The 23,852-nt window shown below is 49.4% G+C and overlaps 1 protein-coding gene across 1 annotated transcript in view; it reads left to right on the forward strand.

The window, feature by feature from the left end:
* Positions 1 to 24: 24 nt before the first annotated feature.
* Positions 25 to 23,852, forward strand: part of URB1 (URB1 ribosome biogenesis homolog) — a 78,998-nt gene continuing 55,170 nt past the window's right edge. Inside the window, exons 1-9 of the mRNA XM_055567690.1 lie at positions 25 to 271; positions 2,557 to 2,696; positions 3,629 to 3,780; positions 4,686 to 4,818; positions 12,103 to 12,199; positions 14,560 to 14,645; positions 16,210 to 16,335; positions 19,087 to 19,211; positions 23,241 to 23,436. Of these exons, the coding sequence (XP_055423665.1) occupies positions 130 to 271; positions 2,557 to 2,696; positions 3,629 to 3,780; positions 4,686 to 4,818; positions 12,103 to 12,199; positions 14,560 to 14,645; positions 16,210 to 16,335; positions 19,087 to 19,211; positions 23,241 to 23,436 (1,197 nt within the window). The 5' untranslated portion in view covers positions 25 to 129. The remainder of the gene's footprint in view (positions 272 to 2,556; positions 2,697 to 3,628; positions 3,781 to 4,685; positions 4,819 to 12,102; positions 12,200 to 14,559; positions 14,646 to 16,209; positions 16,336 to 19,086; positions 19,212 to 23,240; positions 23,437 to 23,852) is intronic.

Raw genomic sequence — 23,852 nt, forward strand, 5'->3', positions numbered from 1 at the left:
CCCCGCCCCTTCCGCAGCCCCGCCCCTGTTCCCCCCACGTGTGAGCCCTGAGAGGCTGGCTGGGTCACTGCGCGTTTGCTTCCTCCAGGTCTCCGGGTGCGTGGATCCCGGCGCGCCGCCCGCTTGGTCATGGGGGTCCCCAAGAGGAAGGCCTCGGGCGGCCAGGACGGCGCGGCTGCCCGGGCGAGCACAGCCAAGCGGGCCCGCACTGAAGAGCTCACGGGCGTGCGCTTCAAGGCTCAGCTGAGGGACCCGCAGGGCGCGGGGCCGGGTGAGTGCAGGGGGGAAGAGAGCGTGAGCTTGAGAGGCGATCTCCCAGCTTCTTCTGTCTGCGTGGGGCCTCCGTGTGCAGACGCAGCAGCTCCTTTCTGCAGCGAGGGTCAGAGCTCAGCCTCCCGATTTGCAGTCGGGAAACCGAGACCTGGGTGCCGGGGAGTCCAGGGCCACGATTTGCTTGGTGGTGACAGTTTCCCTGCGAGTACATGCTTCCCCTGCCCGGGCAGCATCTGTCAGCAAGCTCTAAAATTCTTTTTATTGCAATTGTTAGGAAAGTGGATAAATGTACTCCTCATTAATCACAGCAGATTTTTTTTTTTTTCACAGCAGATATTTATAAAGTCCTGACCGTGAGTCGGAGGCTTCCCTCATAGCTCAATCGGTAAAGAATCTGCCTGCAATGCAGGAGACCCAGGTTCGATTTCTGGGTCTGGAAGATCCGCTGGAGAAGGGCATGGCAACCCACTCCAGTATTCTCCATGGAGAATACCATGGACAGAGGGCTATGGTCCATGGGATTGCAAGAGTCGGTTCGGGGCTGTTCAGTGAGCCTGTTTGCAGTTACTGCCATAGCTGTCAGCTCTGTTTTGCGTAGCTTTGATTCTCCACCACTCACACTGACCCGAGAACACGTAATAAGCTATCACATGAAGCCACTGCAGGGCCTGTCAGTTGACCAAGATTAGTGACTGACAGGAGGTAGATTCTATAATTTCACTTTTTGAAAAGTGTGATCACCCTGCACAACTTCTTGTAATCCATTAGAAAGTATTTAGATTATGAGGACAAAGCACAATCGAATTAGGCTAATATGTGGAAACACTGGCATTGTGTCAAAATGAAACAGTGACAGTGTTTCTCTCAAGTGAAAAATTATTAAGTTCATGGCCAGTATATCCTCAGTTTCTAGTTTGTCTTCCACAGATTTTTTTTATAAAGGTTTGATATCTGCAACTGCTAGCTAGTACTAGGAAGATGATACCTGCTTTAGCATAGAATTACACATTTCATTCATTCATTTGTTCATTAGTTTTTGGGGAAGGAAATGGCAACCCACTCCAGTATTCTTGCCTGAAAACTCCCATGGACAGAGGAGCCTGGTGGGCTACAGTCCAAAGGGTCGCAGAGTTGGACATGACTGAGTGACTAAGCACATACATTTCATTCATTCATTTGTTCATTATTTACAAGGGGCTGTTATTTGCTGGGGTAGAGATCAAATGGTAAGAATCAGATGGGCCCTGCCATTTTTAGATTGAATGTGTAAGTGAGAACATACAGTATTTGTCTTTCCCTAACTTGTTTCATTTACTACCTTCAGGGTTCATATAGAATGTTGCAAAAGGTGAAGTTTCCTACTTTCTTTTTTAAATTTTTTAAATTTTGGCTGCACTGAGTGGCATGTGGGATCTTAGGATTGAACCTGTACCTCTTGCAGTGGAAGCTTGGAGTCTTAACCACTGGACCACCAGAAAAGTCCCCAGTGTCCTTCTTTTTTAAAGGCTGAATAATATTCCATTGTGTGTATTTCTTTCCTTTGTTTTTTTTTTTTTTTTGATGTGGACCAGTTTAAAACATATTTATTTTGCTTTAGTTATCTATTTGTTCGCTCATTTACTTATGTATGGCTGCACCGTACAGCATGTGCCACCTGAGTTCCCCAGCCAAGGATCGAACCCATGCCCCCTGCAGTGGAAGCACAGAGTCTTAACCGGTAGACCACCAGGGTAGTCCCTGATGTGGACCCTTTTTAAAGTCTTTATTGAATTTGTTGCAATATTGTTTCTGTTTTCTGTTTTGTGTTTTTTTGGCCAGGAGGCCTCTGGGATCTTTGCTCCTTGGGGTTGAGACCTGCCCCCCTGCATTGGAAGGCGAAGTTTTAATCACTGGAAGTCCCTTTTATGTGTATTTCTGTGTATAGATATACCACATTTTCTTTATCCATTATTCCCCCTTCAGTTGATGGGTGGTGGGGATGGAGAGCAGGGTTACATTGATAAAAGATGCCCAGGAGCATCGAATAGTAACCCATCAGGAGGATTCCTGCATCAGGAAGGGTTCTGCTCTCAGCCAGTGCCTTTGAAAGATGCTCCCCATGACTTAAGGACATGTCCTCTCGATCTTCCTGTCTCCACCCTGCTCCTCTGTTCCATCTTGTCATGGGCCGCTTCCAGTCACCTGGCTATTTCCTGCCAGCAATCTGCCTCTGTCACCGTAGCACCGGGGATTGTTTCTAAAGAGACCGTCCTTATTAACATCTGACCCTGCCTCTCGTTTCAGCCCTGGAGGCATTTGTTTCCGCTGCTAAGAAGCTCCCCCGAGAAGACGTGTACGATGTTGTGGAGGGGTACATCAAGATTTCTGTGGAGTGTGCCGAGATGTTCCAGCTCCTGAGTGGGGAGAAGCGCCCTGAAAGTGAAGTATGCTCTTCCTTGCCTGGCCTGATGGGGGGAAGCAAAAGTCAGTGCTACTGTTGTGTTAGGGCTGCCCTGGTGGTTCAGTGGTAAAGAGCCCACCCACCAAGCAGGAGACCCAAGTTCGATCCCTGGGTGGGCAAGATCCCCTGGAGAAGGAAATGGCAACCCACTCCAGTATTCTAGCCTGGAAAATCCCATGGACAGAAGAGCCTGGTGGGCTACAGTGCATGCGGTTGCAAAAGAGTTGGACACAACCGAGCGACTAAATAACAACTATTACATTAAGCTTGATGAAACGAAATGTGATATAAATCTCCAAAATTACCAGTAGAAAGTTACCAGCTTTCTACTGAAAATGATGCTTTGTGCCTGGGCTATAGAGATACATTCATTTTTGCATTGTAACCTTTGAAAGCCTTTAGAGGAAAGTGCTAACTTGTTACTGTTGAATAATAGCAGAAGGAAGGCTCATAGATTCTTGTCTAAACACACTTGGTTTCTGAATGGTTTGCTTTAACGGAAGGGGAATAGGTAAAGACTCTGTGTCCCAGGTAGAGATGTATATTGAGTTGTCTGTTGTTTTCTGCTTCCAAAGAGGCTCAGAATTTGAGGCGTTTATGAACCTGTTGAAGTCTCAGGATTATTGCTGTAAGGCTGTAGACCTGAATATCCCCAAAGCAGTGAGGTGGAATCATTACTAGAAATTTCTCTTTTAATTTCATTTGGTTTAATTGTAAGCAAGCTGTTCTCTATTTAGCTAGACTCTTGGAGCAAGGCTAATTCCAGACTCAGGGCCTGGCAGATCTCTGTGTCTGATTCGGGATCTGGCAGATTGAAAGATTTAAACCTGCAGGTGACTGTGGCTAAGACAAATGTCTGTAGAGGCGGAAAAGAAAAGGAGATGATTTGTAAGCACCTCGATTCTGTCTTTGCAGATGCTTTTAGTATTTCAAGTTTTCGAGGCCATATTATTGCGGACAGCCAGTGACCTTTCCCATTTTCACGTGGTGGGGACCAACATCGTGAAGAAGCTAATGAATAACCACATGAAGCTCATCTGTGAGTCCCTGTATGCCTCGGGTTACAGGTAAGTTGGCCACCTGTACGTGGCAGGACTAGCCTTGGACTTGGTCAGCGTTCAGCTCTCCACAAGGGCACTTGGCCTTTCCTCTACCCGCCGGCAGAGCTGAGCTATTTCCGAGGCTATGGCAGTGCCCCTCCTCCTCCTGTTGACTGTCCCCTCGCTGTCACCAACTCCTCTGCTGCTTCGGGTCCCTCTGCTCCCACCCTGCCACTCCCCCTGTGGTCTAGGGAACACCCCAGACCTCCTTAATGCTGCCTGTCCTTTTAACCGTCATCTCCTAGGTCCTCGCAAACTCCTTCCCTCTCCACCTTCATAGCCTTGCGGAGGTGTCATCTCAGGGAGGCCCTATCTGACCATCCCATTATGGCACAGCTGAATGTGTGCCATAATATCCATAGCCATCTCCTGACCCACTGTCTCCCTCCACTGGGATGCAGGGTGCATGAGGGTGGGGCCTTGACGGTCTCTTAAATTGCTGTTTTCCCAGCACTTAAATAGGGTGTGGTAGGTGCTCAGTCACTGCGGATTCTGGGTGACCTACCACAGGGTAGAAAGGCCGCCAGGCACTTGCATCTAGAGATGTCCCCTGTGCAGAAGTCTTCCCCTGGCCTGCACTGGGTGGGAGTGGGGTCCAGCTCCATGATGATTTACTGGAGAGAGACATTTCCATCTTCTCTGTACCTTCATCTTGAGTTCTTGGATTGTCCTCAGACTCAGTTTTTTAGCTTACTTTGAAGATTTTGTTAGGGTATTTTTTTTCTTAAAGAAAGGGCATGTCTCCGTGTTTCCTTCCTCCTGGTTTCTGGTGTGGGGCCAGCAGACCGCACAGAGAGGTTGCAGCTGGCTCAAGGTGAGGGGGCCTTTGTGGTCCTGCCGTCACGACACCAGGTCCCGCTTGTCCTGAACAGGATGGCTCGAGCCTGCCTGAACCTGATGGCCGCCATGGTGACCCAGGGTCCCGAGGCTGCCAGGGACGTCTGCAGCCATTTCGATTTGAATAAGAAGACCTTGTACATCCTGGTGACCAAGAGGGATCCAAAGGTGAGGAGTGTCTCATGTGTTTCCCCCTGCCCCAAGTGTTTCCTTTCCTTCTGGGGGGCTGCGGTGGTTCCTGGGTCTTCCTCTCTCTGGCCTCGGTCCTCACGTAGATGGAGCGGGAGGCTTCCATGTGGAAGGTGTGTGCCTCGGCAGCCACTTTGAGCCCGTGAGGAAGGGCGGCCTCGCCCCAGCCAGTGGTGGGGGCCTGGCCGCCTGAGCGACAGGGACGTCTGAGGCCAGCTCCTCTGGGGCTCAGTGGGGCCTCTCTGGCCTGTGAGGATGGTGCAGCTGGTGGGCGTCTCCCGGAGCGGTGGCGGTGGTCTCCGCAGGCCTCATGGGCTGGTGCTTGTGGTGGGCCTCCCATGCTTGTTCCGTCCACTGTATGGAAAAGCCCTTGAGAAGCCATGCCAGTGAGGTCATCAGAAACGACATTTATAGCTTAAAAAAAAAAAATTATTATTTATTCTTTGCTTTATTTTGTGACTGTGCTGGGTCTTCGTTGCTCTGCGCGCTTTTCTCTAGTTGTGGCACGCAGGGGCTGCTCTCCAGCTGCGGTGTGAGGGCTTCCCCTCCCGTGGCCTCTCCTCCTGTGGAGCACAGGCCCTAGGCACACGGATTTCAGTCGCTGTGGCTCTCTGGGTGCAGCTCCTGGGCTCTAGAGCACAGGTTCAATAGTTAGTGGCACAGGCTCAGTTGCTCTGTGACTTGTGGGAATCTTCCTGGATCAAGGATTGAACCTGTGTCTCCTGCGTTTGGCAGGCGGATTCTTTACCACAGAGCCACCAGGGAAGCCTGACATATGTGGCTTTTTAATATATTCCTTGTGCCTCCCAGTTAGAAGTCTTAACAATGGGTAGGGGCTGGATTGTGCCAAAGAGAATCGAAGTGTGAATGGTTGATTGTGAGAGTTGTCTAAAGAAGAAAGGTTTTCTAGGAGTTCCAGAAGTTTCCCTTGGGTTCAAAAGGATCTTGAGGGAAAAGCACGAGTTTCAGAACACGTGAGCCAGAGCATGGGCACCCTTCCAACCCCTGTGCCAGCTGTGGGTGGTCGAGGTGCCCCTTCCCCTTTGCAGGGTCTGCCCTCCCCACTGAGCTTCCCATGTGGCGCTAGTGGTAAAGGATCCGCCTGCCAAGGCAGGAGACGTGGGTTCAATCCCTGGGTTGGGAAGATCCAATGGAGAAGGGCATGGTAGCCCACTCCAGTGTTCTTGCCTGGAGAATCCCCATGGACAGAGGAGCCTGGCAGGTTACAGTCCATGGAGTCTCAAAGAGTCGGACACGACTGAAGTGACTTAACACACACCCTCACTGCTGGCTCCGTCCCCCACGCCCCATTCCTTGGCATTGGCATCAGGTGACAGAAGCCCACCTCTGTCTGCCCGGGTGGAGGAGCCACGCTAGAACAAGTGACTTGTGCAGCCAGGCGTGACCTCCTTCTCCGGCTCTTCCTAGGAAATAAAGAGTTTATATGCTGCCAGGTAATAACTAGACTGAAGGTGAATCACAGTAACAATAGCGTTGAAGGTTTTTCTGGTATAATGAATCAGGTTTTCTCTGAGGAAAAACTTCCAGGTCTTCGTGTTTCATGGATATACTATAATTGGTGTATCCGAAGTTCCACTTAATGAGTGACGGCTCCTGGCATCTGAACGTGTGTCTGACAAAAAGAAGGTGTGTGCTGTCTGCCCCCGAGGGCAGACCTGGCTCTCTGGTCTTCCCTGGCCGTCAGCCTGGCAGTAATTACCTGTCAGAATCCCTTCCCTTTCCCTCCCTCAGCCTTGGCCTCAACCCACCCTTCCATCTTAAGTAAAGTGCACGTCAGTGGACTGGCCCTCCGGACCGCACAGTGTGGGAAAGCCCAGTCCTTGTCCGGGTCCGGCTGCTTCAGCTCAGGGCCTCCACAAGTCATTTTACCTCTTGATCTGGAAAACGGGAGTTAACTGTAGAAATGAAAGTATTTTTGCTTTGCTTAATCATCCGTATCAAGTGTCTTACATACTTTGTGCGTGCGGTGCTAAGTCACTTCTGTCCTGTCCAACTCTTTGCGACCCCACAGACTCTAGCCCACCAGGCTCCTCTGTCCGTGGGGTTCTCTAGGCAAGAACACTGGAGTGGGTTGCCATGCCCGCCTGCAGGGGATCTTCCCAACCCAGGGATCGAACACACGTCTCTCATGTCTTGCAGGTGGGGTTCTTTACCACTAACGCCACCCACGCCACCCTCTGCATTGGAAGTGTGGAGTCTTAGTCACTGGACTACCAGGGAAGTCCGAAACTTTGTATATTGTAGGAAATAGTTTCTAGACAGTAAAAAAATTTTTTTCATATGGGAAATGTCAGGAACATTCAAAAATAGACATCAGCACAGTGACTTCCTATGTCCCTGTCATCCAACTTCAGATGCTGTCATCCTTTCCTGCCTTTAAGTTTTGGGGCAGACAGTCAATTACAGCATGTGTGTGTATGTGTGTGTGTGTGTGTGTGTGTGTGTATGCTAAGTCGCTTCAATCAGACAAAGAGTCATGTCCAACTCTTTGCAGCCCTGTTGACTATAACCCGCCAGGTTCACTGTCGTGAGATTCGGTTGCCATGTCCTCCTCCAGGGGATCTTCCTGACCCGGGATCGAACCAGCTCTCTTGCTTCTCCTGCATTGGCAGGCGGGTCCTTTACCACTAGCGCCACCTGGGACGCCCCTGTTACAGCACATCGCACATATATTTCGACTATAAATATTCAGTATCTCGAACAGAAAGCAGCATTTTAGAAAACAAAACTGTGGTGCCATCATCACACTTAACACTGTTAATAACCATCGTCTAATGCCCAGTTCAGTCTCAGCTTTTCCCGCACTGTCTCAGAAACATCTGTACCCTCTGTGGTTCAAATCAGGATCCACACAGGGCTACAGGGGGTGTTCTGCTGATACTTTTCTTAAATCTCTGCAGATCTTTGAATTTTCTGCTTTTCTCCCACTTTTTTTTTTTTTTTAAGCCATTTAGTTGTTGAAGAAGCTAAGGGAGATATTTCTTTTCAATGTTTTTAACATTTTGGAGGGAGTTATTCAAGCCTCGTGAAGAAAGAGGATTATGAATATTTTTTCTCATCCAAAGAAAGCATTGTTAAAAGTCCTGTGCCAAAGAGCTGTTTTACCAAATATGTTTTGGTCTATTTCAGACAGTGTTTTGCAGAACACGCCGTCGAGTTCAGGATGTTTTCTCCCTGGGATAACAGCCCCGTGAAGTCAGAGTGTAGGAATGAGGGCAGGCGTGTGTGGCCTTCTTGCCTTTGATGGAGTTTGCTGGAGACGCAGGGTGGCGGCTGGGGGCAGCGAGGGGCTGTGGTCAGGGGGATGAGGCCTGGCAGCTGCTGCTGGAGAATGAATAGCCAAGGCTGTGTCTCAGGGGTCTTGTTTTCCACCGTGTTAGGAATCTGAACTTTGGGGTTCTCTGGGACATAAAAGATGGATGCCAGCGGGTGAGAACTAACTTCCGTTTCAGTTCAAAATCCATCGCTGGCAGCACCCATGAGAGGGTCTCTGCTGTGCTCACACGGGATAGAAAGACCTAGAATGGCAGTTCGGGACCCGCACTCCAGAGCCCTGATTCCCAGGACTTTAGTGGACAGAGAACCCCAAACATTGGGAGCCTTTCCAACTCATGGGGGAAGGATGAAACCTAATTTCATTTTACCAGGCAAGTTTTAGCATTTTGCCAGGATTCTTTTGAAGTTTAAGGCGTGTGTAGACCAGGATAAGTGAACTGTGCTTGAATCAGGTGGCACGTAGGTTTGAACGGTGAGGCGTCCAGATGGCTTAGAAGCCGTGGTCGCCTGAAGCAGGTACTGAGGACAGGGGTAGTATCCGGGTCACCTCTGCGTCCTCCCAGCCTGAGGCTTTGACACCTTGAGTGTCACTGGTGTTGTGTTAACGTCGAGTTGGTGAATGAAGGCCCCACTGCTGACGCTGATGGAGTCAGAGTGTAGCTTATTTTCAGGACTTGAAGGGATCATTGTACCCAAACCACGTACTGTGAAGAGGCCCACAGGTTGGTCCCCAGAACGAGAGGGTAGTTTGGGGCTCTCAGTGTATTTGGAATAAAGCAGCCCAGGTCTAAAGTATGTGCTGTGCTGTGGACGGAGATAAGCTCAGTAAATGCGAGGACCTTGCAAGGCCTCCACTCGGATGTTACAGAGCAGGGTTGAATGCACATTCTTTTCTCCAGAAGAAATAGCCAATAAAACAAGACAGTTAATTTCATACTCACAGAGGCCTAAACAGTGCCGCGTATGGGGCTTGCACCTTGAGAAAAAGTGGCATGGAGCTGCCAGGGGAGCGCTGAGAGGGAGGAGCCTTTCTGTAGGCAGACGCGAGGTCGAGCAGGAAGCGGTGTGTGTGTGCAGGTATTTCTTACCATCCCAGTCCTAGTACTTTCTCACTTAGTAGTGGTGTAACCTCAAGGGAGGGGCTCCCCTGGTGGCTCAGCTGCTGAAGAGTCTGCCCGCCATGCGGGAGACCTGGGTGTCATCCCCGGGTCGGGAAGATCCCTGGAGAAGGGAGGGGCAACCCGCTTCAGTGTTCTTCCTGGAGAGTCCCAGGGACAGAGGAGCCTGGCGGGCTGCAGTCCATGGGGCCACAGAGAGTCAGACCCGACTAAGCAACACACACGGAAGCTTAAGTGAGGTTTTTAAAACCCCAGTTTCCCCATCTATAAGATAGGTGTACTGGGTGTCTCTACCTCAGATTCTTATTGTAACTGAGAAAACCGATATGCACCTGGCAGGGAGCCTGGCAGTCATGAGCGCTGAGGAAACGTTACTGATACCATGCTCCTCACCGTCACCATCGCCATTCCTCATCCACATCCTCATCCGGGCCGTCACCACCCGCACGCTCCTCACCCCCCTCACCTCCTCACCGCCTCACCCTGCTCACGTTCCTCACCTCCTCACGCTCCTCACCCTCCTCACCTCCTCACCCTCCTCACCTCCTCACCTCCTCACTCTGCTCACGCTCCTCACCTCACCCTGCTCACGCTCCTTACCGCCCTCACCCCCCTCACCTCCTCACCCTCTTCACGCTCCTCACCCCCCTCACCTCCTCACCACCCTCGGGCTCCTCACCCCCCTCACCTCCTCACCCTGCTCACGTTCCTCACCCCCCTAACCTCACCTCCCTCACCTCCTCACCACCTCACAATCTTCACCCTCCTCACGCTCCTCTCCTTCTTCACTCTCTTCACTGCCCTCACCTTCCTCACCCTCCTCACCCCCCTTACCCCTCTCACCCTCTTCACCCTCCTCACACCCTCACCACCCTCACCCTCCTCACCCCCATCACCCTCCTCCCCTCCTCACCCTCCTCATCCGCCTCACCATCCTCACCCTCTTCACACCCTCCCCCTCCTCCCCACCCTCCCCCTCCTCAACCCCATCACCCTCCCCCCCTCCTCATCCCCCTCACCCTCCTCACCACCCTCCCCCTCCTCACCACCCTCACCCCCCTCCCCCTCCTCACCCTCCTCACCCCCCTCACCCCCCAACCCCCCTCACCCTCCTCACCCCCCTCACCCCCTCACCCCCTCACCCTCCTCACACCCTTATCACCCTCACCACCCTCACCCTCCTCACCCCCTCACCTCCCTCACCCCCCTCACCCCCTCACCCCCTCACCCCCCTCACCACCCTCACCCCCCTCACCCCCCCACCCCCCTCACCCTCCTCACCCCCCTCACCCCCTCACCCTCCTCACACCCTCATCACCCTCACCACCCTCCTCACCCCCATCACCCTCCTCCTCCTCCTCACCCCCCTCACCTCCCTCACCCCCCTCACCACCCTCACCCTGCTCACCCCCTCACCCTCCTCACCCCCCTCACCCCCCTCACCCTCCTCACCCTCCTCACCCTCTCACCCCGCTCACCCCCTCACCTGCTCACCCCCTCACCCCCCTCACCCTGCTCAGCCCCCTCACCCTGCTCACCCCCCTCACCCCCTCACCCCCTCATCCCCCTCACCCCCTCATCCCCCTCACCCCCTCACCCCCTCACCCTGCTCACCCCCCTCACCCTGCTCACCCCCCTCACCCCCTCACCCCCCCCTCACCCTGCTCACCCCCCTCACCCCCTCACCCCCTCACCCCCCTCACCCTGCTCACTCCCCTCACCCCCTCACCCCCTCACCCCCTCACCCCCTCACCCCCTCACCCCCCTCACCCTTCTCACCCTCCTCACCCCCTTACCCCCTCACCCCCCTCACCCCCTCACCCCCCTCACCCCCTCACCCCGCTCACCCCCTCACCCCCTCACCCCCCCACCCCCCCACTCCCCCACCATCACTACTGCCACCACTAAGTGAATGGGACTCCCTGGAAGGTGGAGACTCCTCGGTCTCTTCAGGCATTGAAGGTAGTAGTTCTCCATGATGTTAACTTACCTCTTATCTTCAAATTAAAGTTAGTTTGTAATAACTGAACTCGGGAAATGCTGTCGGGGTGAGCAGTGGAGGCTCTGGGCCCCTGTGCTCGTGCAGGTCCAGCTGACACGTGCTGTATGTGGCCATATGCCCTGGATTCTTTGGGTGTAAAACAGGAATGTGAGATACAGGCTTGTCTTAAAGCTACTGAGAGGAGAGACTGGTGAAGTGCCCCTCGTGGCCGCTCCTGAGGGGCTGGCCGTCGGTCATGGCCTTTGGGCCCTCGTTGAGGATGCTGTCCTGGGTCCAGCTGACGCCCCCGGGGGACAGTGCAGACTGCAGTCCTGGGAAGGCCATGCTGCGTGTGTAATGTGGCCTCATCTGTGTGTCTGCTGTGAATGTCTAACATCTAATAAAAACCAGACATCACCTCATGGGTGTCTCATCAAAAGCAGCACCAGCCTTTCCATCATCTATGGATTTTCGAAAACAGAGACCTATTATCTCACGACGTGAGAGCGGATGGTGTGTAGACAGGCCAAACATCTTCTGCTGTATACCAGAGCTGTCTCTAAACTAAAAATGTGTGTGTCTTACAGGCGGGGAAGGGGAGACCTATGCTTTGGTATTTAGAGAGGGCTTGAAAGAAGAGTAGGAGCTTGAGAGGGAAAGAGCAAAAGAAAAACCCTTGGTTTCCATAAAGAGATGACCAGTGGTTCCAGATGTCGACCCTCTGACAGTACCAGCCTGAAGGACCCTGTGATAGGGGGATGAGCGGGACATGGGGGGGCAGCCTCGTGTTCCTGTTTCCTTTGGGGTGTGTGTGTGAGTCTGTCGTGCGTGTGAACACCTGTGTGACACGATCTCCTTCGCCCCCAGGGAGTACATGACGTCCGGCTGGCCTACATTCAGTTCGCGCTTTCCTTTCTGATCGCCGGCGATGACAGCACGATCACGCAAGTGCTGGACTTGAAAGGTAGGAGGGCCTCATTGTCTTGGGGCCCAGCCTCCCTGTGATTGTTCTGAGCGTTTAGCAGGTTAACAAAAGTCAGCCGCCTCTGTGGCTGCTTTGCACACAGGAGTGAGGGGTGTGTGCGGAGAGACTTTGGTTACCGTGGCTTGAAAGCCGCTGGTCAGTGCAGACAGAGGGGTCTCTGTTGCACTAGCTGGGTGCTGAGTGAGCCTAATGGAGGAGAAATGCAAACTTCAGTTCAGTTCAGTCGCTCAGTGGTGTCTGACTCTTTGCGACCCCATGGACTGCAGCATGCGAACAAGGGAGGCTTTACAGCTCCAGAAAGGACGCAGATTCATAGCCCTGGCTACCAAGCTTCTCTTAGTAGTTGTGTATTTTTTTAATGCCTGGTGTGAGCAGGATATCAGAAATCGAGCTTCAGAGAATTCCGGCAGGTGCCGGTCTCCCTAGAGTGAGGCTTGGCATGGTTTCATCCATTAGGGCCACCAGCTTTTTTCTCAAGACCGTGGATGGCAGCACAGAGAGGGTCGTCATCCAGTGAGACCCCCGGGGTCAAGCCCTGTCTGTGGGTGAGGAGTGCCTGCCATCTCAGATGGGGCCCTGAGACTCGTGGGAGGAGAACAGCATGGGGCCTGCAACCGTTTCCCCCCCTCCCCCAGGCATGGGAGACCTGGGTCCCCTCCAGGGCAGGCTGCCGAGACCACTCACGAGCAGGTGTGGGTGCGGGTCCCTGGAGGTGGTCAGCCTGGGGCCGGGTGGCCGCCCAGACTGCAGCCCCATGGAGGACACACCTCCTTCCCGTGGTGTCGTGCCCAGGTCCTGCTTGTGGCCAGCCTGCGTGGGATGCCCTCTGCCTCCAGGGTCGGGCATTTCTTCAGAATCTTCCCCCGCGTCTTCTCAGTGTCTGGCTTTTATTAAGCGGAGGACACTGATTTTGGTGTCATCCGTCTACACTGCTAAAGGGGCAAGGATGCACTTCTGTTAAAGTTTCCGCAGGGCGGCTGGGCTGGGCCAGCCATTCCACGTCCAGCCGTTTATCCTAAGGGAATAATTAAGGAGTTGAGTAGAGGTTTTGTTAGGAGACATCTTTTTCTATTAGCTGAAAATCGGACTCCTTACTACCCACCAGCAAGGGACTGAGCAAATTGAGCACTGGTCATAAGGAGGAATGCAGCTATCAAAAAGGATATAGAAATATACTTACTGATACCAGATTTTTTAAGGGTATAGGATTGGGTGTAACTCCGTTATAAAACTGGTAAAATATGATCCCATTTTACTAAAAGTTTAACAGAATATGGACATACCAGAAGGTTAACAGTCAACTGGGAACCCAGACATTACTCAATATGAACTTTTGGGTAGTGGTGTTATGGTTGATTTTAAGTTTCTATCTGGTATTTTCTGGTTGTTTTTTTTTTTAAGAATAATGAATTTGCCTTTGAAGAAACTATATGTGCTCATGAAGAACGTATAGAGCAAGAGAAACTGTAATGGGCTTGTTGCTTTTTGCTGGTGTCACCGTATGTCAGTAATGCCAGAGCATCAAGCTACGGAAGGCCGAGTCCTTGGGGAGAGAAAGCAAATAAATCCGTCCAGTTCTACGCCAGTCAGTAAAGTGACACCTGTCATTTTATTTTTTTTAATAAATTTATTTATTTTAATTGGAGGTTAATTACTTTACAATATTGTATTGGTTTTGCCATACATCACCATGAATCCGCCACAGGAATACACGTGTTCCCCATCCTGAACCCCCCTCCCTCCACCCTCCCCGTACCATCCCTCTGGGTCGTCCCAGTGCACCAGCTCCAAGCAACCAGTATCCTGCATCAAACTTGGACTGGCGATTTGTTTCATATATGATATTACACATGTTTCAATGCCATTCTCCCAAATCATCCCACCCTCTCCCTCTCCCACAGAGTCCAAAAGACTGTTCTATACATCTGTGTCTCTTGAAACTGTCATTTTAAATACATCTCTGAACTGGTCTAAGCGAAGAGTGAGACTTTGGAAAACTAATCATACTATACATGCTCTTTCAAACCGTTAGTATTAACTTTACTGAAGTCAATGTGAAAAAAGAAAGGGAAGATAGAACCAAAGAACTGTTGAACTTGAATGGCTCACTCATTGTATTGCTTTTAGCTATTTCTTTCCTATGTCACAAAAATAGTTTTTCCTGCTGTGAACTTGTGTAATTAAAAAAGACAAAACCTGAAAAAAAACAGGGGGAGGGGGCAAGTCAATGGCATTGTTTGCTGTACCATTTTAAGTACAATTTTAAGAGGTAATGCTCTCTCATCTGTTCCCATTCAAAGTATTTTTGAATCTAACGCTTTGCAACTTTTTACTTTCAGAATTTATTCCTTGCATTTTTAGCTCAGGCATCAAGGAAGATAGGATCTCCACCATCAGTATTCTGTTGTCCACACTGAAGACAAAGGTACGTGTTTGGTGATCACATTCTTGTCACGTGCTTGTTCCGGTGTTTTTTTTGGCAGGACTTCAGAGCCACGACCTCGTAGGTGATGCGGGTTGTTGAGTGGGTTGGATGGGAAACTGTTTCTTAAGCAAGAACTTGGTGGTGGTGAGTAATCCTGAAGCTTACAGCTGCCGTTCCTTACAAGAGGAGAAAACCTGCTACCCGCTTTCCCCACCCCCCACCCCATTCCACAGGCAGCCACTGGGGTGACTGCGAGCTGAAAATGACAGCCCTTTTTCACATACACACCTAGCATGCTGTGTTGTGTTATATAATAACACAAAATGTTATTTTGTGTCATCTTCCATATTCTGCCTTATATAAGCATCTTGCAGAAATCTGAAAACTTGCTGAAAGGATCGCTGTCTTTGACACAGAAGCCCCTTCCGTGATCCATGAGAAAAACTCTGTGACCCTCCCCAAATAAAAAAAAGCTGTCCAAAGGCTGTGAGCTGGGAGCCCATGTGAAAAGGGGCTCGTGAGCACATAGCATCTAGTGCTTCTCAACTTGGGCACAGTTCTGTCCCCCGCGGGCCATCTGGCAAGTTTTGGGTGTCATAACCGGAGAAATGTGACTGGCATCTGGTGAGCAGAGACCAAGGTCGAGCAACCACTGTAGGCTGCTCAGCGTCCTGTAGTACAGAAGGCAGCCTCTCACAACAGTTATTTGTCCCCAGATGTCAGTAGTACTGAGGTTGAAAAAGTTCCTGGATTCAAAGCAGAGCAAGTCATGAGATTACAGGTTTTTTCACCTACCAAGTTGGCCTTGACTTTTCAGACCTGATACTCAGCGCCAGCAAAGAATCAGGTGCTCCCTTGGAGGAAGTGTTATGGCCCCTCTGGAAGACAGCAGGTCTGGCAGTGTGTATGTCAGAGGTCTTGAAAATGTGTATCAACCTGGAGGTGGGGGTTTGGGGAGTCGCTTCAGGATCACCCAGGGAATGGATTTGAAATAACTCATAAGCCCTCAGAGATCCGGGCTGGGGGCTAGGTTGGGAGGAGCTGAGAACTTGTACACCATTCCAAGTGCATAGGTAGGGACGCAGTGCAGGCTGCTGCTCATGGAAACAGCCTGATTGTACCCACCTGGGGAATGGGTACATGACTTACGGTCACTCCTAGGATAGAATGATGATCAGCCCTCCAAAATGATGTTCTAAAGGATTTTTAATGATGTGGAGACAGTTCATGCTACATAAATAAAGCAGGTACAAAGCTATATATAATTTCAAAGAAGTTAAAAAAACCCAAACCCCAATAAAAACCCAATACACTTAATATATACACATGTATATATTTTGTGTGTGTTGTGGGGAGGGGCAGAGGCTGAAAGGAAATATACCAAATTGTAAGCTATTGGTGTCCAGGAAGGTGACAATATTGATGAATTTTGTTTTCCTCTTTACATTTTTTTCTTTTTCTGACTAAGTGTTCTACCACAAGTCTATATTATTTTTATAATGATGAAATCCAACATGTTTTAAAAATCAGTTTCCCTGAAAGCCATTTGTTCTATTGTTTTCAGGTAGTTCACAATAAAAATATCACAAAGACCCAGAAGGTGCGTTTCTTCACTGGACAAGTGCTGAACCACATAGCATCTCTCTACAGCTGGAAGGGGATTGTCGACGTGAGCCTGGACAGCGTTGAGGTACAACCTCTGGGGTTCGCTTGGTGTCACTGTTAGCGTGAGATACCCTGAGCTGGGAGACTGAAGCATCTATACATAGTATCTTGATGGCTCAGGTGGTGTAGAATCTGCCTGTAATCCAGGAGACTCAGGAGACGTGGGTTCGATCCCTGGGTTGGGAAGATCTGGAGGAGGAAATGGCTGTCCACTCCAGTATACTTGCCTGGGAAATCCCATGGACAGAGGAGCCTGACAGGCCACAGTCCCTGGGATCACAAAAGAATATGACACGGCTGAGCATGCGTGCGCACACAAAACCATGATCTATGCATACACCTGCCTTAAAAAATAAGTCCCCCTGTCTGATCTGTTTCTTTTGGCCTGTGGTTATATTAATTATCTACCTAGACACAATATGACTCTTTTAATTAGAGTAAAATCTTTTCTAATCTCCGAGGTATCATATTAAGCTTTTTTTTGTCTTTTTCTTTAATAAGCAAACTGTTATTCCATTTAGCTGCAGGGCATGTTCATTTTCCCTGCAGTGTTTGCGTGGTAGCCTTAGATAGAGGGTGGATTCCCACTCTCTCCCTCCTTGCTTACCTCTCCTCTCCCATCTGTTCTTTTCACATCTTTCCAGTCATCAGAGTTTCAAGGCCTGTTGCTTCTGCTTTAGGAGCCTGGAATCTAGGGAGCGTCAGCTTCCTCACCCGCTGACGAGGATAGTTTGCTCTGTGTGCGTGCTCAGTCGCTCAGTCGTGTCCGCTTCTTCGCGGCCCCATGGACTGTAGCCCGTCAGGCTCCTCTCCCCGTTGGATTTCCCAGGCAACAATACTGGAGTCGGTTGCTATTTCCTACTCCAGGGGGTCTTCCGGACCCAGGAATCGAACCCCCATCTCTTGCCTCTCCTGCGTTGGCAGGGGGGTTCTTTACCACTAGTGCCACCTGGGAAGCACCAAGTACTAGGTAAGAAGAGTCACTCTCATGAGGATCTAAGGCCTCCGTACCTTTGAATTTTCCTTATTTTGATTTTTCTCAGGGCGTTTCTGAACATGAACTTGGCCAGAATAGTGAAGGCTCAGACTTCCTGTTAACTCTGTAATAGTTAACCTCTCAAGAGCCCACTGTTGTACCCCTTTTTATCTCCACAACCTGCCTGTGTCCTTGTTCTGCACATGTTTTGTACGTTCCATAACCAAGAAGCCCCGGGGGCTTCATAAGAACGCTCCCAATTGTGGAATTTTATTCAAAAGAGCAAGAGAAACTAAGTCATTCATAAGCTTGTTTGAAAATACAGGTTTAAACTTGCCCCTCTCAAGAGTTTTGTTTTTGCTTTCTGGCTGCACTGTGTGGCTTATGAGGTCTTAATTCCCTGACCAGGGATTGAACCTGCACCCCGGCAGTGAAAGCGCAGAGTCCTAACCACAGGACCACCAGGGCAGTCCCTAACGGTTCTATCGCATAGGTGAGGACACGGAGAATCGGGGCATTAAGTGATGCTCTCGTTACTGGTAGTCTGGTGTCCAGACTCCATCCTGAACCTCTCCTGGGGCCTGTTAAGATTTGCCTCGTTAGAATGAAAGATGTTCCTGTCACCTAGGAAATTCTGAGGGATTCAGGATTTCCATGTGAGATGTTCCACTCGCCCCCATCACTCAGAAAACTGCAAGGGTTTTAGGAGCTCTGTGCCAGGAACGGGGCAACAACCAAACGTTTCCGTCTTCTGCTGCAGTATCACAATGCAAAAGCAAGAGCAAGCTTAGAAAAAATAAAGCATGTGCTGTAAACAGAATCTTTGCTACTGGGGTCCCAAGACTGACCTGCTATGTACCTCCTGTCTCGGTGCTGACCTCAGCGTCTCATCCACAGTTTGCTCCTTCGTCGAAAGAATGCAATCCTGTCTGCCCGGCCAGGCTCACAGGGCTGCACTAAGAAGTACTGTACAGTGCTCAGAGATAATCAGAGACGACAGAAAATCTCAAAAGTTATCTGTAGTTTCTTGTGGTGCCAGCAGCCCCCTGTTTGTTCAACTTTAAAAAGGAAAATTTTAATTCAGTTTATTTAAACTGAAAAACAAACTAACAAACAAAAAAACCCACAGTTGACCCATTCTCCCCAGTCTCTTGACCCCCATATCTAACAGTTACCAATCTGCTCTCTGTGAGGAAAAAATTATTATTGTTTTATTTGTTTATCTTGTTCAAATTCCACATATCAGAGCACTTTTAAGTTTTAATTGGTATTTCTCCTTTTTGTGCAGTTTTGTTTTTGAATTATCATTGCTGTTGTTCAGTCGCTAACTCATGTCCGACTCTTTGTGACCCCATGGACCGCAGCACTCCAGGTTCCTCTGTCCTCCATGCTCTCCCGGAGTTTGCTCACATTCATGTCCATTGAGTCGGTGATGCCATCCAACCATCTCATCCTCTGTTGTCCCCTTCTTTTGCCTTCAGTCTTTCCCAGTATCAGGGTCTTTTCCAGTGAGTCGGCTCTTCGCATCAGGTGGCTAAAGTATTGGAGCTTAAACTTCAGTCCTTCCAATGAATATTCAGGGTTGATTTCCTTTAGGATTGACTGGTTTGATCTCCTTGCTGTACAAGGGACTCTCAAGAGTCTTCTCTAGCACCACAGTTCTACCAAGTGTTTAATTTAAAATGTTTTCTGATTTGCTTTTAATCTGAGTCATGTGCTATTGTCCAGCATTTACCCTGTAGTTGTTAGTAAGGCTTATGAAGCTTGGATGGTCATTGAGTGTCTTTGAAACTTTCATAGACTTCTGCTAAAGACGCAGGGAAGACCATGGTGCGAGAGCTTGTTCATAACTTCCTGATGGATCTATGCTGTTCGCTCAAGCATGGGATTAATTTTTACGACGCATCTCTCGGTACCTTGGGCAGGTAAGGCTGGAGCCTGTGTGCATCCTGAGTGTGAGTTCTCAGAGGCCATCACATCCATGACTTCCTGTGGGGATCTGTCAAGTGATAGAAGTATAAGGGGTTAGAACTAGCATTTTAGACGATACCTGACTCATTTTGGGGGTGAACTTGGAATAGGACTCAGACGGTTCCTGTTCGTTGTGGGCACTCAGGGCAGAGTCTCAGGGGAGTTGACTTAGACACACAGCGTGAGGCGTCTCACCCAGGAGGGTGCTGTGTCCACTTGGGGACAGTGCACCAGATGAATCTGAGAATAAATCCAGAGACAAGGGGCCCTCCCGGGGGCCTCCCTGCAGTGCTTGGTGGCTGCCGTTGTTACGCCAGTTTTGCAGATGAGGGAAAGGGGCCCGCAGAGGTCAGGTCACTCACCCTGTAAGTGGCGGAGCTCAGGTTGGAACCTGGAAGGCCTTGGTTCCCAGCCCACACTCCTGACAGCCACACAGTCCCCCTCTCCCCAGAGCCGGCTGCTAGCGAGCAGGCTTTCAGAGTTTTCTTCTTGCCTTTTATTTCATATTGCAGCATTACGATAGCATTTCATTGGTAAGGAAGCATGAAGTCCACAGCTAATGGTTTCGATTATGTTCTTTTGGACATTCTCTGTAAACCTATAATACATATCTGTGTTAATTTTTAAACCAAAATACCCTACTATTAGATATATCGTTCGTCAATCTGCTTTTTTCCCATTTGACAGTAAAAATATCGGACATATTTTCTAGTCATCATGAGTGACCCTCAGTTTTATCTCCTTGACATTTTTTTATAAGAATAGAGTTGGTTTGCTTTGGTTTCCACCAGTCAGGCAATGACTGATTCCCTCATAATGGGATTAACCTAGTGAGAATTTTTCTCCCTGTTTGTGGCTTTGTACTTGTTTAGATTCTGTAGTTATTATGCATTAACTTGCCATGTCATTTCTAAATCTTTCAACTTTGTTTTGGTGATATTGTAGCTTTTCTGTCATCAGTGAGAGAAAACTTGTTTTCTTGCTGAGATGTAAGAACAGACTTTTATAGTCTAATATAAACATGCTGAAAAATGCCTTTTTCCTATGAAGGAAACCCATAAAGTAGATGATCATTTCATGGGCATATTGAATCAATGTGTGGTCATGGGTCTGTTTAAATAAGCGGTGGTTGATGTAAAATTTTTCAGCCATGGGCCAAAGGCAAATATTTGTGCTTAGGAGAGATGAAGGGGTTTTGCTTGTGGGGTGTTAATGGAAAGCTTTGAGAAAATTGAAATGCCTGGCTTCCCAGTGGCCGTCAGCTCCCTTGTGTGCTGCTGGTCTCCGTGCAGATGTCGCCACGTCAGAGAGGCCTTCCCTGGCAACTCTTCCCGAAGACAGACCTTCCACTCTCACCGTCCTTGCTGGCTCTTGCTTCTGATGGCGACTTATCACCACTTTGCATATTTGTTTGCTTGTTCATTATCTGATAGGCAAGAATCGGTGAGAACAGAGGCTAGTCTGTTTTTGTTTTTGTTTTTATTTCATTTTTGGCTGTGCTGGGTCTTTGTTGCTGTGTGACGGCTTTCTCTAGTTGTGGTGCGTGGGCTTCTCATTGCAGGGTCCTGTTGTGGAGCTTGGGCTCTTAAGTACAAGAGCTTCAGTAGTCGTGGTGTGTGGACTCAGTTGCTCTGCAGCATGTGGGACCTTCCGGGACCAGAGATCAAACCCACGTCCCCTACGTTGACAGGTCGATTCTTAACCACTGGACCACCAAAGAGGTCCTGGCTAGTCTGTTTTGAATCCCCAGAGTCTAGGACAGTGCACATAGGGAGGCATTTTAGCATAGGCCAGGGTTGGCCAACTTTTTCTCTAAAGGTCCAGGTAGTTAAGTATGTCAGACTCGGTGTGCTATGCTGTCCCTACTGTGGCCACTCAGTAGACCATTGTGGTACCCAAGCAGCCACAACATGAATAAACGAGTGGGTGTAACCATGTTCCAATAAAGCTTTATTGACAAAGGCAGGCGGCGGGCCAGAGCTTGCTGAGCCCTGCCGTGGAGGTTCAGAGAACAGTTTCTGGAGTGCCTCAGAGACCTCAGCAGGTTATTCCTCTTCTTTGCCAGTATTGCCTCATCTGTTTAAAAAATAAAAGAGAGAGAGATACAATTAGCACGCACCTCAGAGAGTGTGTGGTAACTGCTTAGAGCAGTATCTGGCACACGCTGGAAATTCTGTAAATGTTGTTCATTTTATTACATCGTTGATTAAAATTGTGTGTGTGTGTGCCATATTTTTGGCATGCTTTGCAGATTTAACGTTCTGTGCATTTGAAAGCACAAAGTGTGTTTTGCTCATGAAATTTTCCTGTTAAGAATGTTAAGCTTTTTAAAGGATAGCTTTCTGATCAAAATTACTCTCTAATTCAAACTTCGAAAAATCTTTATTATCTGTAAAGTATCATATTGCATCTTAGTTTTGGTGAGTTTTTAAGGGGCTCCAAAACCGATGGTCCCACAAGCCATCAACATGACACACCAGTGAGGCCGATTTTGAGTTTTTTCCTGGATATTATGACTTCCAGGGACAAGCTTGATACAAAAATGTTTCTGGGGATAAAACCCACTTAACTGCATAGATCCTGGGCTAGGTGCCCAGATTTGTGCAGGTTTTAAGTCTGTAAGTTTTCCTGTTTTTACCATCTTACATCTTTGAAAACTGCCCACTTTGAGACAAGTTTCAAGTGTTTTCATACAGTAGATTGCCACCACCCCACACTAGCTTCTTTTGGCTGCTAAGTGAAGGTGTAGGAATTTGAAATAAGCTAGAAACGGGAAACAGAAGACCTGTAGAAGGACTCTGTGCCACTTGGCTAAGTTCTAGAAATAATTTTATGGCACTCTGGACTGTGGCATTTCATGAGCACTTCATGGGGGAAAAGTGTAATCTTCTTATTTTTGTCTATGATCTTATTTATTTATGTATTATATTTTTGGCTGGGCTGAGTCTCTGTTGCTGCACACAGGCTTTCTCTAGTTGCAGTGCAAGGGCTTGGCGTCGCAGTGGCTTCTCTTCTGTGGAGCATGGGCTCCAGGGCGCACAGGCTCAGCAGTTGACGTACACAGGCTTAGTTGCTCCATGGCATGTGGGAACTTCCCAGACCAGGGATCGAACCCACGTCCCCTGCATTGGCAGACGGATTCTTTACCACTGAACCACCAGGGAGACCCAGCGTAATCTTTTTAAAGGAAAATGCATGCCTCTGTATTTTTTACTTAATGTGCACATACGTCTTCATATATGTGCTTTTTCATGTGTAGTTGGAGGAAGTGAAAGAGAAAGTCGCTCAGTGGTGGCCAACTCTTTGTGACCCCATGGACTATCCAGTCCGTGGAATTCTCCAGGCCAGAATACTGGAGTGGGTAGCCTTTCCCTTCTCCAGGGGATCTTCTGGACCCAGGAATTGAACCAGGGTCTCCTGCATTGCAGGTGGATTCTTTACCATCTGAGCTATCAGGGAAGCCCGTAGTTGGAGGAAAGAGGTCAGTAAAATCTCAAAAGGAAATTTTAAAATTGCTTTTATGCTGTGGGTTCAGAGAGAAAGGGTTTCTTCCTTTTCTCTGAAAGTCAGTTGAACTTGAGGGAGGGAAGGAGAGGTCGGAAACAGGACAAAGGAGAGACTTTTTTTAGCTATTCAAAAGTAGGGGAGTGAGACGTCCCTGGTGGTCCAGTGGTTAAGACTCTGTGCTTCCAACAAAGGGGTCATGGATTGATCCCTGGTGGGGGAAGTCCTGCAAGCTGAAGAAGTACAGGAGTGAAGTTCAGGCCCTTTGGTGGAGAGCAGGACCCCCACAGACCATGAGAACATCTCACTCTATACTGTGAGGGAAACTGACCAGAAGTGAAATTTGCCCATCACCGCGTCACAACATAAAACGCTGTGTTTACTCGCGGGTTCCGAGGACCTGCCCCCATCATCCTGAGTGCTCGGTGTGTTGTGAAAACCCCCCGCTCACCCCTCTCTCTTCTGTCTTTCTGTGACAGAGGAGGAAACCTGACTCTCCTGCACTTCCTGCTGGGTTTGAAAACCGCAGCAGATGACGAGCTGGTTGCTGAACTGGTGGTGAACATTCTGAAAGTGTGCCCGGACCTACTGAACAAGTACTTCAAGGAAGTGACGTTCTCCTTTCTCCCAAGGCTGAAGTCCACCTGGTCAAATAACATCAGACTGCTGAACAAGGTGACGACCCCTGCATTTCGAAGTCTGCCTCATGGGGCCGTGGGTGAAGTGTGAGAAGTTGGGGTGGCAAGGATGGGAGGTTGGGTGACATCCTGATAAACTGCAGGATCAGAAACTTCTTTCAGCCGTCCTTCCGGCATATTTTTGTTGTTTTTCAGTCGCTCGGTTGTGTCTGACTCTGCGACCCCGTGGACTGCAGCGTGCCAGGCTTCCCTGTCCTTCACTATCTCCCTGAGTTTGCTCAAACTCATGTCCATTGAGTCCGTGATGATATCCAACCATCTCATCCTCTGTCGCCCCGTTCTCCTCTTGCCCTCAATCTTTCCCAGTGTCAGGGTCTTTTCCATTGAGTTGGCTCTTCGCATCAGGTGGCCAAAGTATTGGAGCTTTAAGCTTCAGCATCAGTCCTAGATGAT

Source organism: Bubalus kerabau, chromosome 2, assembly GCF_029407905.1.
Source record: "Bubalus kerabau isolate K-KA32 ecotype Philippines breed swamp buffalo chromosome 2, PCC_UOA_SB_1v2, whole genome shotgun sequence".
Lineage (NCBI taxonomy): Eukaryota > Metazoa > Chordata > Mammalia > Artiodactyla > Bovidae > Bubalus > Bubalus kerabau.